Source organism: Anastrepha obliqua, chromosome 3 (genome assembly GCF_027943255.1).
Source record: "Anastrepha obliqua isolate idAnaObli1 chromosome 3, idAnaObli1_1.0, whole genome shotgun sequence".
In the NCBI taxonomy this organism is placed as follows: domain Eukaryota; kingdom Metazoa; phylum Arthropoda; class Insecta; order Diptera; family Tephritidae; genus Anastrepha; species Anastrepha obliqua.
The window spans coordinates 7063070-7076553 of record NC_072894.1 but is presented as its reverse complement, the minus strand read 5'-3'; the positions used below and the strand labels follow the sequence as shown (position 1 = coordinate 7076553).

At 40.4% G+C, this 13484-nt stretch overlaps 1 protein-coding gene across 7 annotated transcripts in view; it reads left to right on the top strand.

Annotated features, from left to right (window-relative positions):
- LOC129242847 (serine/arginine repetitive matrix protein 2) overlaps nt 1-13484 on the top strand; it is a 38434-nt gene that overhangs the window by 9171 nt on the left and 15779 nt on the right. For 6 of the 7 annotated variants that reach the window (XM_054879723.1, XM_054879724.1, XM_054879722.1 and 3 more), the window contains one exon: nt 3632-3694. In XM_054879723.1, coding sequence (XP_054735698.1) covers nt 3632-3694 — 63 coding nt within the window. Of the gene's footprint in view, nt 1-3631; nt 3695-8370; nt 8466-13484 lie in introns of those variants that run through there. The other variant, XM_054879725.1, reaches the window with a different exon arrangement.

Genomic DNA, 13484 nt, shown 5'->3' with positions numbered 1-13484 from the left:
CCATTTTTCATCACCAGTAACGATACGGTACAAAACACTTTCATTTTCAGACCGTTGCAGCAGCTGAGAACACACATTCACTCTCTGCTGAAGGTTGGCGACGGAAAGTCTATGCGGGCATCCTCCACGTCGCTGTTACCACTTCGGAATTTTGAAAACCACTTTTGCGCAGTCCTTACACTTACAGTATACTCTCCGTGAACAGTGTTTACTTCTGCAGCAGCAGTTGTTGCATTTTTACCACTTTTATAAAAAAATACAAAATATGCCTCTTATACGCGTTCGAAGATTCCATTTTATTTTTCAACAACACGTCTTCTATCCGCCATTAAAATCACTTGTTGAATGCGCAATATATCAAAGAAAATATAAATAGTTCCGTTATATTCCGCGAATAATTTTTTGTATGCAAAAATCGTACAAAAGTGTAATTATGGGTAAAATACGCACAAACTTATGGACTGACCTGATATTAAGACTTCTGCCCATCACCGCTGCATTTTAGGGTTGTTGTTGTTGTTGTTGTTAACAGCATAGGTAGCCCTGTCAGTGTAGGCATATCATCGTTCGTCTTCGTCTAGCTCATCTAGGGGTAGGCCCAGGAAACATGCTGTTTCGACAGGTTGGGTCCAGAGGGAGAGGGGAGTTAGATGAGTCGGTTTGAGGGGGCATGTGAAGAGGTGGTTAGTGTCGTGCGGGGTACCTTCACATGCCGGACATGTGTTTGGTATGTCGGGGTCGATTCTGGATATGTAGGAGTTTAACCTGCTACAATATCCAGAGCGTAGTTGTGCCAGTGTTACACGGGTCTCACGGGGAAGCTGGAGCTCTTCATCTGCAATAGGTGGTGGTTGGACTCCGATTACGGCATTCACAGGACGGGAGTTCAAGAAGGTGGTAACGGTCTCCCGGTGAATGTCGTTTATAGACTGTCTAAATACTGTCCGGTCCAGTAGGTTACGGTCGGTCTTGTCCTGGATATCGCCAGCGTAGTCAAAGAGGTGTCTCCTGACGTGCCTGGGAGGCGGCTCGGGCTCAAGCAGGTGTCTGCAGGGATGAGACCTGCGGTAACATCCGAGCAGGAACTGCTTGCTGAGCAATTTGTTGTGCTCCGCAACTGGGAGCATTTGTGCCTCGTTGTGAAGGTGTTGGATAGGTGACATCAGGAGGCACCCGGTCGCTGTCCGAATGACGGTATTTTGACAGGTCTGTAGCTTAGTCCACTGCGAATCACTAGTTCCAGGCGACCAGACAGGCGCAGCATAGTTGAGAACCGGCCGGCCAATTGCCTTAAATGTCGAAAGCAACAGTTCTTTGTCTTTGCCCCAAGTGCTGCCGGCCAGCGATTTGAGGACCTTGTTGCGATTTTGGACCTTAGTGGCAATTGCGGTTGTATGCGCAGAGAAGGAGAGCAAGCTGTCAAAGGTTACACCCAAAATTTTGGGGTTATTCACAGTCGGAATTGGTGTGTCATCGACTTTTACCTTAAGGGGCAGCTTGACCTCCTTTGTCCAGGTGGTGAAAAGGGTCGCCGTGGACTTGGTGGGGGAAAGTTGTAGATTCCTCGCAGTGAAAAAGCAAGAAAGGTCGGTGAGGTAGTCGTTCACTTTGGAACACAGGCCATCGATGTCATTGCCCGACGCCATTATCGTACAATCGTCAGCGTATGAGATCAGGGAAACTCCCGCTGGTGGTTGGGGGAGCTTCGAGATGTAGAAGTTAAAAAGCAAGGGTGAAAGGACACCACCCTGCGGTACGCCTTGCTTAATCTTCCTCTGCTTTGACATTTGATCTCGAAAAATCACTGACGAGTGCCGACCGCTCAGGTAGTTCGCGGACCACCTCTTCAGCCCTGGCGGGAGTGTCGACTGATAAATGTCATCTAGTAGCGTGGAATGGCTGACTGTATCGAAAGCCTTTTTCAAGTCCAACGCTACTAGGACAATCCTCTCGCAGGGGCGGTTTTGGTTAAGCCCGCGATTTATCTGGGCGTTTATGGCGGTGAGTGCAGTGGTGGTGCTGTGCACTCGTCGGAAACCGTGCTGATGTGGGGCTGGGGCCAGGTGTTTCGTGAAGAGTGGGAGTAGGAGGGCTTCAAGTGTCTTCACTACTGGGGAAAGGAGAGTTATCGGCCGATAAGACTCCCCTTGGTTGGCGGGTTTGATGAGAGTGGCCATAGACAGATTGAAAACCCTTGTGAGAAATCCTACTCCCAGGGGTCCCAGATGCTTCAGCATCAGCGCGTTTAAGCCGTCAGGGCCAATGGCTTTCGATGATTTCGAACTGTTGATGGCCCCTTGAACCTCATCACCGGAGAAAGTAAGTGGCGCACTGTTGTTCGTCAGTTTGTGCAACCTTCTGGTAGCACGACGCTTGGTTCTGTCGCCCGGAGGATGCAATATAAAAAGCCGGCTAAAATAGCTCGCGCATCTCTTCGGGTCCGACGAAGTGCAACCGTTGAAGGTGATAGCCACCTTGTCGTTGTGCTTCGTCGGGTTTGACAGGGACCTAACGGTGGACCAGAGCTTACTCACCCCAGAGGTGAGGTTGCAGGTCTTCAGGTGCTCAACCCATTTAGTCCGCTTATGCTGGTTTTCCAGTTGCCGGATCTCCAAATTAAGATCCCTTATGCGGGGATCCCCGGGATCGGCCTGGCGTAGGTGGTCACGCTCGTTTGCTAAACTGGCTGCTTCGGCTGGGAAATGAGGACGAATGTCCTTATAACTTCCAGCAGGAATGAAGCGAGCCGCAGCAGCTGTGAGCACCCTGCGGAATGCGCGTTCGCCTACGCGCACATCAGTGGGGATGGGAAGAGCGGCGAAGGTGTCCTCGGTAAATTCCGTGAAGCCGGCCCAATTAGCTTTTTTAAAGTTAAAATAGGACCGGTGATTCGCGGAAACGAAGTCGGCAGGTCTCTCGATCGAGACGATAATGGGCAAGTGGTCTGATGCAAGCGATAGCATAGGTCGCCACGTTATGCTATTTATCAGACCAGCGCTAGCAATTGTTAGGTCAGGCGAGCTGCTGCAATTGCCCACTACCCTGGTGGGGGCGTCGTCGTTTACTGTGCTGAATGTCGTGCAATTCCTGCAATGGCTGGTGCCATTTTCGGAGATGTTCCGGCCTGCGCACCACTCGTGAGTGGACAACTGCCTACGTTGCCCCCTGCTGCAGAGCTCTGCACCCACAACCGCCCTCGGAGGCGCGGCCGCCCACCACCATCAGGCCGCAACAGCCACAGTGGATTGCGCAGCAGGCCCAACGCAGACAACACCACGCGTCCCTCACCCCCCGGATTACACTGACCTCACCGAGAAGCTTCAAGCTTCTCCAGCTAAACTGCATTTTAGGGATATTGGCTATGCTGATTTTGAATTTGACGCATTTGAATTCCATGGTAAGGTAAGGTACGGTGCACTAGGCAGCGCTAGTTTACTGGGCGGCAGCCCTTGGTTTGGTAAAAATCCGAATCATTCCGTTAACGTAGAACCGGCTGCCATGGGAGTGCGAATGCCATGGTCTATCACTACCTCCCTTAGCTACATTACCACATTTTACATTTCTTACATTTATCTGTAGGTTTTTGTTATTTCGTACTTCCTTCTTAAATTTTACTTACTTTTATTTGCAGTTCCGCCAGTCCTGAGCGTAAAAGGGATAAGAAGAAAAAGTCCAAGAAACATAAAAAAGAAAGGTGAGCTTGCTTTCGGCATCCTAAAAATATACTACATACATTTATTTTGATGAGGCACCAAGTGTCATTAATGATAGTATTCGGTTGCACTCAGCATTTTTTTCTGCGTATTTGCTGTTATGTTGATTTTTATTGAGTTACAAGTATGTAGTTCTTTTAATATTATTGTACAATATGATTTTTTATTTTAAGATTAATTGTTTTTCATTTTTCATACACATATGTACTTTGAGATTGTTTATAAAAACTTTTTTCTTATAAGTAACTTAATTTTCTTTGACAAAAATTGTTAAAAACAAATCTTCTTCTTCCTCTCAATTGCTCAACATTTTTTATCTCTCCTTTCTTTATGCATTTTATAATGAAATACATTTTTAATGGTTAACATTCACATTTTAAAGGAATTATAACAAAAAAGAAAGAAAAAAGAAAATGAAAGACAACTAAAAATAACCCTAATAACAATGAACTTTACAGTAAAACAAAAAAATCTAAAAGTGTAGAAAAACAATTATAAGGAAAGAAAACAGTTACACAAACATTTTATAACAAAACAAAAAGCTCAAAAACTTTTTGACGAATATTAAAAAAAATCGTGAAATGTACTAATTTTTTGTCTTGTGCTCATTAATGCCTTCTTTGTCTAGTTGTGCAGTTATGTTTGAACATTTATATGATTCATAAACACATGTGTACTGTTTCTATTGATTTTAATTGTCCTGACCAACACTGACCATACCAAAAAATACTAACACCGAGCATCGCCATTTAATCATTTTAACACAAAATCATCAGCAGCATCGAAAAGGTTTACACAAAACCAACTAATTCCTACATAATAGTACTCGTAATGCATTTGCATATTCACTATATTTAAGCATTTGTTTGCGTTTCGCCAATTCACATTTAAATAAAAAAAAAATAAATCGAAAATGGCAAACATTACGTTCGTTCGCAACGTTTGTGATAAATATACAATTTGCACAAAATGTAATATTTCGTTCCCAATTAACATAAATTTAATTTTCAATCACTACGGCAAAATGTAAATTTGGGTAAGTAAAATAAGATGTTGGTTTTTTTATTTTTTCTTTTGTACTTCAATAGTTAGTAAATTAAAAGAAACAGTTATACTAATCATTTTAAATATTTTAAATTTGTTTTTAAGTTTTTTCCAATGGCCATGCTACCAAATCCTGTGTCACTTGTTTTAGAGTTCATGCATTGATTTATGTAAAGCATACACCCGTCGGCAAAAACAAGCCTACACACCTTCGTGATTATAAATTTTGGCCTTTAAGGCCCTCGTCTCATTTAAAATGATGTTTGTTGGGTGTTTCTTTAAAAACGTATAAAACGGAAACGAAAAAAAGACTTTTTATTTTTATTTTCGTTTTCAGTATTTTATTTTTTGATCCATTGCTAAAAAATAAAATTGTTTTTGGCCATACGAGGTCCGTCAAAAAAATTGTCAGCTTTCAAAAAAATGGTCTCCCAAAAAAATATATGTCGACACGGATTCTGGGGCTCACAGGTGTCTGAAATCAAAAAGACAAAAAGTTTCTTGTTCAATATTGTCGTTATCGTGTGAACTCTTTGAATAAAAAAATTAAAAAATGGTGGACGTTCGAAGTTGAAAAATAATTTTTTGACTTTAAAGGTCTGACAAAAATAGCAAAATTTTTTTTTTGGAATGATGGTAGTTCACACGATAAAGACATAATTTTTACGTCATCTAAATTTTATTTCATCAAAATCGGTTCAGTAGAACCGGCTATATCTGTGTCCATTGTCCATGTGAAGCCCATTTTTTTCAGGCTGACAACTTTTTGAATGAACCTCGTATGACCAAAAAAAAATTTGTTTTTTAACAATAGATCAAAAAATAAAGTATTTTATAATAAATATAATAAAAAATTTTTTTTTTTGGCTGAAAACAAAAAAACAAAAAGTTTTTTTTTACTGAAAACAAAAATAAAACAAATTTTTTTTTGACTGAAAAAAAAAAACACGAACTGAAACGACTGAAAACGAAAATAAAATAAAAATTTTATTTCCAAATTTTTTTTTGACTGAAAACAAAAATTAAATTAATTTCTGTTTTCGTTTTACACGCTTTTAAAGAAACACTTACCTTAGTTTTTTTAACTTAAATTTAACTTAAAAATTTTCCACAAAAATAAATTTGACTCTCTAACAAAAACCAAACGAATCAAAGTTCCAAACTTTGTTTAAAATTCAGCCTTGCTGACAGTCGGATTTTCTGCTAAAACTTGGAAGAAAAGACGTTCGGTTGATGGTCGATATTATCACAGGACACAATCCATGGAGGATATTTTCAAATTTACCATCATTTACCATTTATCTGGAAAATTCTCACAGATCAAACTACCTCTGCTTCTCTATTCTATCCTCTATTTTTTCGTTCTTACTTCTAATCTTTTCTCCTTGACTATTTACCTTTTCACCTTTCAAAGTTTCAAACACAAAGGGCTTTTTAGCCTGAGTATTTTAGGAGTTACCGAATCTCTCAGTGCTTCTTGGCTCGACTTTTCAATTTCAGCCACGCAGTTTCATAGCCCAAAGATGTGTTTATTAAAGAATGAACTAAGTTAGGTTTGGTTAGCCAGGTTGCTTGTTTAAGACAAGATACTCAGTGGCCCTAAGTCCAGTTGTGATACCTACATTTGATTTCTATCCCCTAACTGAGTTGCTTAAACCACGTGGATCTTTTTAAGTAGGTAACTAATTCCTTCAGTGAGACATTCTGCAAATTTCTCAGGTCCTCAAAGAAATTGTCGGCAAGATGTTGTTGTTGTAGCAGCATAAACATTCCCCGTGCATATACGAGGAATGCTGCTGAAGTGACAGTCCTTGGTCGGATATAAATCCGGGTCGTTCCGGTTACGTAGAACCGACTGTCGTGGGAACGTGGCAAGATATTTGGCACGGCTTCTTTGAAGTGCCGCACACTCCCAGAGAAGGTGTTCTATCTTCATCTGCACAACTAGCAGAAGTCATTGTAAGCTACAGCCATTCTACTGGCTAAGGTGCCAATAGCGCAGAGACCCGTTGTAATACCTGTGAGGACGCTGGTACTTGATCTGTTGAAGCCAAACAGACATTTTGTCCTTTTAAGATTCAGTTTCGGCCAAAGCGCTTTTTATACCCTGTAGTTAGTATTCAGAGACCATCTCTTATTGGTTTCCGCAAATACACTCAGATCAATCGCAGTGTATAACTCGTTGAAGAAGATTGGACTGCCTACCGAAAGCTGAGGAAGGAATATAAAAAGAAAATTAGATCATCTAAATTGGACTCTTATAGAACCTTCTGCAGTGAACTGGAGGAACGGAAGAGTTCAGCGAGGTTATGCAAAGCCCTCCAAAGAGACCGGACGGCTAGGCTAGACTCACTGCTCAAACCAGATGGCACTTATACGGACTCAAAATCAGAAGTGTACGATGTTCTCAACAACACATTTCCCTGGCTCCAGGAATGTTGTTGGTCAAAGCTCTATCGATCAATCTGATCATGTCAATATAATTACCAGCAGACGTGATAGGTTTATTGCATCCAGGATAGTTAACGAGGACACGATAAGGTTCGCCTTCTCGTCATTCGAAAACTTTAAGTCCCCAGGACCCGATGGCATTTACCCAAGGAACGAGTTAGGTGATAAATAGGCTCTGCAAGTATGCCACTACGCCCTGAACCCTTTCTAGGTGACAATTCCGCATCGATTCAACTATGGATTGACGACTTCATGAGGCCTACTCACAGAGGTTGTTGGTCTGAGTTGAACTCGTGAAGAGTAGCCAAGTGCTTTGTGGAAGAACCAAACACGAAAACAGCGACCTTCCTCCTAAAACTCAGCAGGAAGGACCTGAGAGTACTGGTGGGTGTAATCACAGGGCACAACGTCTGTGGTCAGCATATGGCTACCATGGGGGTCGTTTACAGCCCGATATGTCTATCCTGTCTTGAGAATGACGACACTGCAGAGCATTTTCTCTGTAGCTGTCCTGCATTTGCCAGAATCAGACTTAGGATATTGGGTTGCGATACACTGAGTATGTACAAAGTTCATACTCTTCCTCTTCCAGATCTCTTAAAATTCATCAATGAATCCAAGAGATTTGTGGAAGAGTGACCTCAAACTAATCTATCCGTTTTTACCATCCACCTTCTATCTTTCCTATCTCTATTCTTTCTACTGATTTCTATCCGGGTGTAGTACAATGGTCTACTGACTGAGTGCTTGGACTTGTCCAACCCCCCACAAATCTAATCTAATCTAATTAAAATTAAATTTAAAAATCTAAATGTCAAAATTTATGATGGTTTTGCGTTTTTGTTTTTTTTGTTTTTGTTGACGGGTGTAGGTAAACTTTTTAAACACATCTTTATACATATTAACATTCTTCCACTCAACTTTTTACTAGCAAACAACAAATTGTATTATCGTCAATATGTAATTCATTTGCATCAAACACTTCCACGTAAAATAGCCTCATGTTGATAGACTCACAAAATTACTAACACAAATACATATACATATATACACAAAGCCAAACTGAATGATTTAGCCAAATGAGTAAAAATTAACTATTACATAAATAAAAATTTTACTTGAAACGATAAGAAATTGCCAACATTCAAGCTCAATATGTTTACTTTTTTCCAAGTCAATGGTTCAAGAATTAAAAGGAATTATTTTCTCATTTTTCTTTTCCTTAAGACAAACCAATTATGCAGATTTTATAATAAGGTAAACAATTATCGAGTTCACTCAAGTGTACAAATGAATTTATAATTAATGCAAATTGTAAATACATAGTAATTTACTTGAGGCGGAATAGCTTTGTTGCAGAGATGTAACTTTGGATTTTACAATATAAATATAGCAATTAGTTATTTTTCAGTTGATACGAATTCATCTACTCTAATTTACTACTTATAATTCTCATACAATGACAGAGAAAATCATTTGAAAACGAAGTGACGGGAGGAATTCATAATAAATACATACAAAACGAAGTCGAATAATGTGGCACAACTATTTTTTTAACTGTCATAAATAAAAATAAAATAAAGCTGGGCTTAAAGAAAAATTACACCTTGGCTTCATTTACAAAATTACAAGATGGCTTCAGAAACCATGAAGTGTCCATGAATACTTCAGAAATCGTTAAATAAAATTCAAAATACCACCTAAATCAAAAAATTCCCGGAATTCAAAATATAAATGTATTCCTTTCTAGTATAGGGTTGCCCATATTCGACGGACCCATGTGTTTTTTGGGCCCATTCCAATCGACGAGGCTTGCCCGCAGGCAACAATCTTTGCTTCAATTGAATCTTATACGGGAATAAATGCAAATCAATGCGGATAATTCGTTGTAAAGTGGTCCGAGCAATGCCCAAATGCTGAGAACGGCGATTTTGGAATGTCCTTGGCGACGTCTCAACAGGGGCCCGTACAAGAGCAATATTCTCATCCGATCGCCTTGGTTGTACAAACCTTGGTCGTACCTTTCGTACAAACTTTTAATGGTGTTCTTAGAATACGCACTTTTCACATTATTTAATTTTTTATACGCACGTTGAGTTTTCACAATTGACTTCTTTTGTTGAATGTAAATTTCAACAATTTGGGAGCGCTCGCGTGGCGTGTACTGTTCCATGGTAAAAATCTGCTTGGACTTACGCTTCCAACGCGGTATGTCATTAAGCGATCTGACGTCTCCGTCAAAAGATACAGGGTTGCCAGATGGGTCCGTCGAATACTGACTACCCTGTATTATCGTCTTCAAAGTACTCCCCCACAATTGCAACCCACTTACGCCAGCGTTTGATCCAGCTCTCGAAACTCTTCTGGAACTCTATTTTAGGTATAGCCATTAGAGCCGTTTTCGATTTTTCCATTATTTCCTTTTGGCTGTTAAAACTCGTTCCTCGTAGAGGATCAAACTCGATCAAACAGAATTAAATCGTATGGAGCCATATCAACTCAATTCGATGGCTGTTGGATGGTATTCGTTTCGTTTTTGGTCAAACATTTACGAATAATGAAGGCGCTGTGCGATGGTGCGTTATCACGGTGCAAAATCCAAGAGTTGTTTTCCCACAAATCTTTTCTTTTATGGCGAATTACTTCACGCAAAAGCCTTATAACGCCCAAATAATAATCCTTATTAACTACCTATCTGACATTCTCGCAAGAATTTGTGGTGTACAATATCGATGTAATCCATAAAAACCGCGAGTCTCGCTTTCTTTTTTGACTGCAAATGGTGGGATTTTTTTGGTCTTGTCTTAGGCCTGGATTGCGTTTCCTACTCATAAATCCCCGCCCCGTCTCCAATAATGATCCGTTATATTTTGGGTCGGATTCAGCCTTGAAAATCATGTCTTTGGCCGCGATATCAAGCGATACTTTGAGGCCAACTTTGCAGCAACATGGCGCAAACCCTAATCGTTAACTATGATACAATGACCTGAATGGATCCATAAGCAATGTTCAAGTTCTCTGCCAGTTCTATGGTGGCCAACTTTTCTTTTACTTTATTGAGGTCTTCATCAGTTTCGATGTCAACGGCCTGCCACTACGTTCGTCATCCTTTTGAAGTTTTCATGCCACTCGTAAATGGCTGTTTTCTTGGTAGTATCTTTAGCAACACAGTTTCCCAGCATTTACAAGGTTTTCGCACCATTAAATCTATTTTTAACGCACAATTTAATGCAAACTCGTTGTGGCAAATACAAATAAGTACATTTTTAAAACTGAAAAAATCAAAACCTGAGATATATTTACTCAAAATGGCGTAACTTTTGGAAATGTCAAGCAATATCGATAATGGCAACCTTTTTCATGCAAAAGATTTTCGTAAAGACAATTCTCCTTGTTGTTGTAGTAATTGCCATGTAGGCTTTTTGTCTTCCATATGATCAGCTAAACTTTATCGCTGGCGAAAGAGATTGGAGAGAGGGGGAGTTATGAAGCACAAGCGAGGTCCGGGGAACTGTAAAGATTCCAATTGCGGTGCTTATTCTAAGCAATGGCTGAGGCCGCCTAATGGCGAAAGACGTGTATGACCACAAGCCGTGTGGTCTACTGCCTATGTGTCCTGAGGCCTGAACAGATTTTAAAATTGTACCACTTGCAAAGCACCGATTGAATCTAACCGAAGTTGAGTTCGAGTGTAGCGTTCTTGGGCAAACGCAGCGGAAATAATCTTCGGCTCCCGGGAAGTCGCAATGTCAGCCCTAAACAGAAGTGTTTGAAGAAGCAACATAGCTGTGTAGAGTTGCTCCACTGGCATCAGGCGCGGTTTGAAATGCACCTCAATCAACAGGATTAGTTCATTAGGGCGCAATCTTTGCTCGCGAAGAAACCAAGTTATTTCGATAGGTAGAACCGCTGCCATGGAAATGACCAATTACCCTTCGATGGTGTTGATGTTGCGGCTATATATTCGTAAGAAAAATCAAGCGAGTTGTTGGCACTGGATATGAACCAATCATAGTGGGAATGACACAAATTATTATATCTATGGTGGTAATGACAGGAAGTGACAATTTCGAAACAAAGGCTTAGACACAGTCGCCACCACAGATATAAGGCATGTTAAAATAACCGAAACCAATTTTAAAAGGGGCTAACTACGTAGAAATAGCAAAATATTTGTAAACTACAATTCGAAACTCTTCTTAATAAAAGTAACATAATTTCTCATAGAAGCACTAACCTCATCAATAAATTTGTGCCTTTTTGGCTGTTTCTTGATGAAAGAAATTTTGTCACGGGATAAGCAATCGCCCCATAAAATAATCATTAAATTTTTACAATATTTTATCAATAGATGCCCTCCGCACTATAAATACCTCATTTGGAAAAGTCCTATTTACTTTGGAATACACCTTGCTAATTTTCTCCTAAATTTTTGGAATTTTTTTTTGTAATTAGCTGGATCAAAAATTCAGGCTTTGCATTTCGATTTCGTCTGGTGAATTTGAGAGCCATTGTGTGGACGTTATGAAGTTCGGAACGTTATTTTTTAGCCATTCTTGGTTCACTCGTGCTTTTGTGAAACGGTGCGAAGACCTGTTGAAACATCTATGATCTGCCACCGAAATGTTTGCCTACCCACAGCTTCAAAGTAACCTGCAGAATATTTTCCCGATAATATTTCGCATTTTCCTTGATGGCAGGCTCGATGCAAACGATTGGAAAGCGCCCATCTGCGATTACAGCGGCCCAAACCATTACCTGTGGCGGGTACTGCCTTCTTGTGGCCAATCGATGCTCCAAATTCTTGTATGAACGCTCTCTCAAAAACACCCTATCATTTTGGGAGTTTATGAATTGCTCAATTGGAAAAATTTTCTCGTCGGAAAACACAATGTTCGGGAATTGACCGCTTTCGGCCAAGCAAAACAACTATTGGGCTCTCGCAAGTCTCACTTGTTGCTGCTTTGGTGTGAAATCATGCGCCTTTTGGATCTTGTAAGACTTGACTTAGAGATCAATTTTCAGTATGCGGCGGATGCTACGCCGCAGATATTTTCAGTTCTTGCACCATTTGATTGGCACTTGGCGGGGATTTCAGTCGCTTTTTCACTTTTGAACCATTTTACGTGACGTTGCAGCCTTTGGATGACCACCTCCATGACGTTTCGCGATGCTACCAGTATCGTTGTAACGAGTAATGGTGCGATAAACAAAAACTGTTTTTACCTTAAGGTGCTCGAGCTCACGAACAATCACTGGTTGTGATTTTCCAGCCAAATATAATGCATTCACACTATTACGTTTGAAATTCATCACTGATTTTCTTTTTTCGCGTTTACTCGCGACAAAATGTTTCCGCGCGCTTGTAAACAATCGTCTGGGCTGTCATTTAGTGAACTAACATACAGCTGATGTCGTGCATGAGCTGCGCGAGCTGTCTGTAGTTGGTTACACTAAGAGTGCCGGACCCTGTATAGTCTTAAACGTAAATGCCATTTATTTGCTTATTACAATCCTGATAGCCTTTGGTGCAGTTTATGTGTTTAAATACAGTTATATGTACCCTATGATCAAAAAGTACCGGGAATGTTTAATTTAAACGAAGCGCGCACGTGCGAATCGATCCATATTTTTTTCTTATTTTGGCAGGACTGTAAGACACACATCCGTCACTTTTTAGGGCCATCGAATCATTAGTGTCTGCCTGGCCGGCTGGAAATGTGAGCAAACAATTATTGGATTTTGCATGATTATAACGCGCTATCGCACCGAGCCCAAATTGTGCTGGATTATTTGATCAAACACCAAGTAAATACCATCGTGCAAGCACCGTATTCACCTGATATGGGCCCCGAGCGACTTCTTTTTGTTTCCCAAGTTGAAGTTACCACTTCGTAAAGGGAGATTTCAGTCGATAGAGGAGATCAAAGTGAATGCGACGAAGGAGCTGAAAGTCATCCCTTCGTCGGCCTACCAGAGGTGCATGGAGGACTGGGTTCAACGTTGGCACATGTGTCTTGCTTCAGACGGGTCATATTTTGAAGGAGATAAAATAAATTTGCCTGAAATTTAACTCTGTTTTGTGTTTTATTTAAACATTCCCGGTACTTTCTGGTCATAGGGAATGTATATCGAGTTTAAGTGCTCAAATTTCTATGGAATTATTATATCGAAACTCATAAATTCGGTCAGAAACTATGCTGCTCTGTTTGTAATAATGTAAAGTTATACTTTTAAGCACAGCCAGAGCCGTGACTATTGGTTTTGTTGATAGAA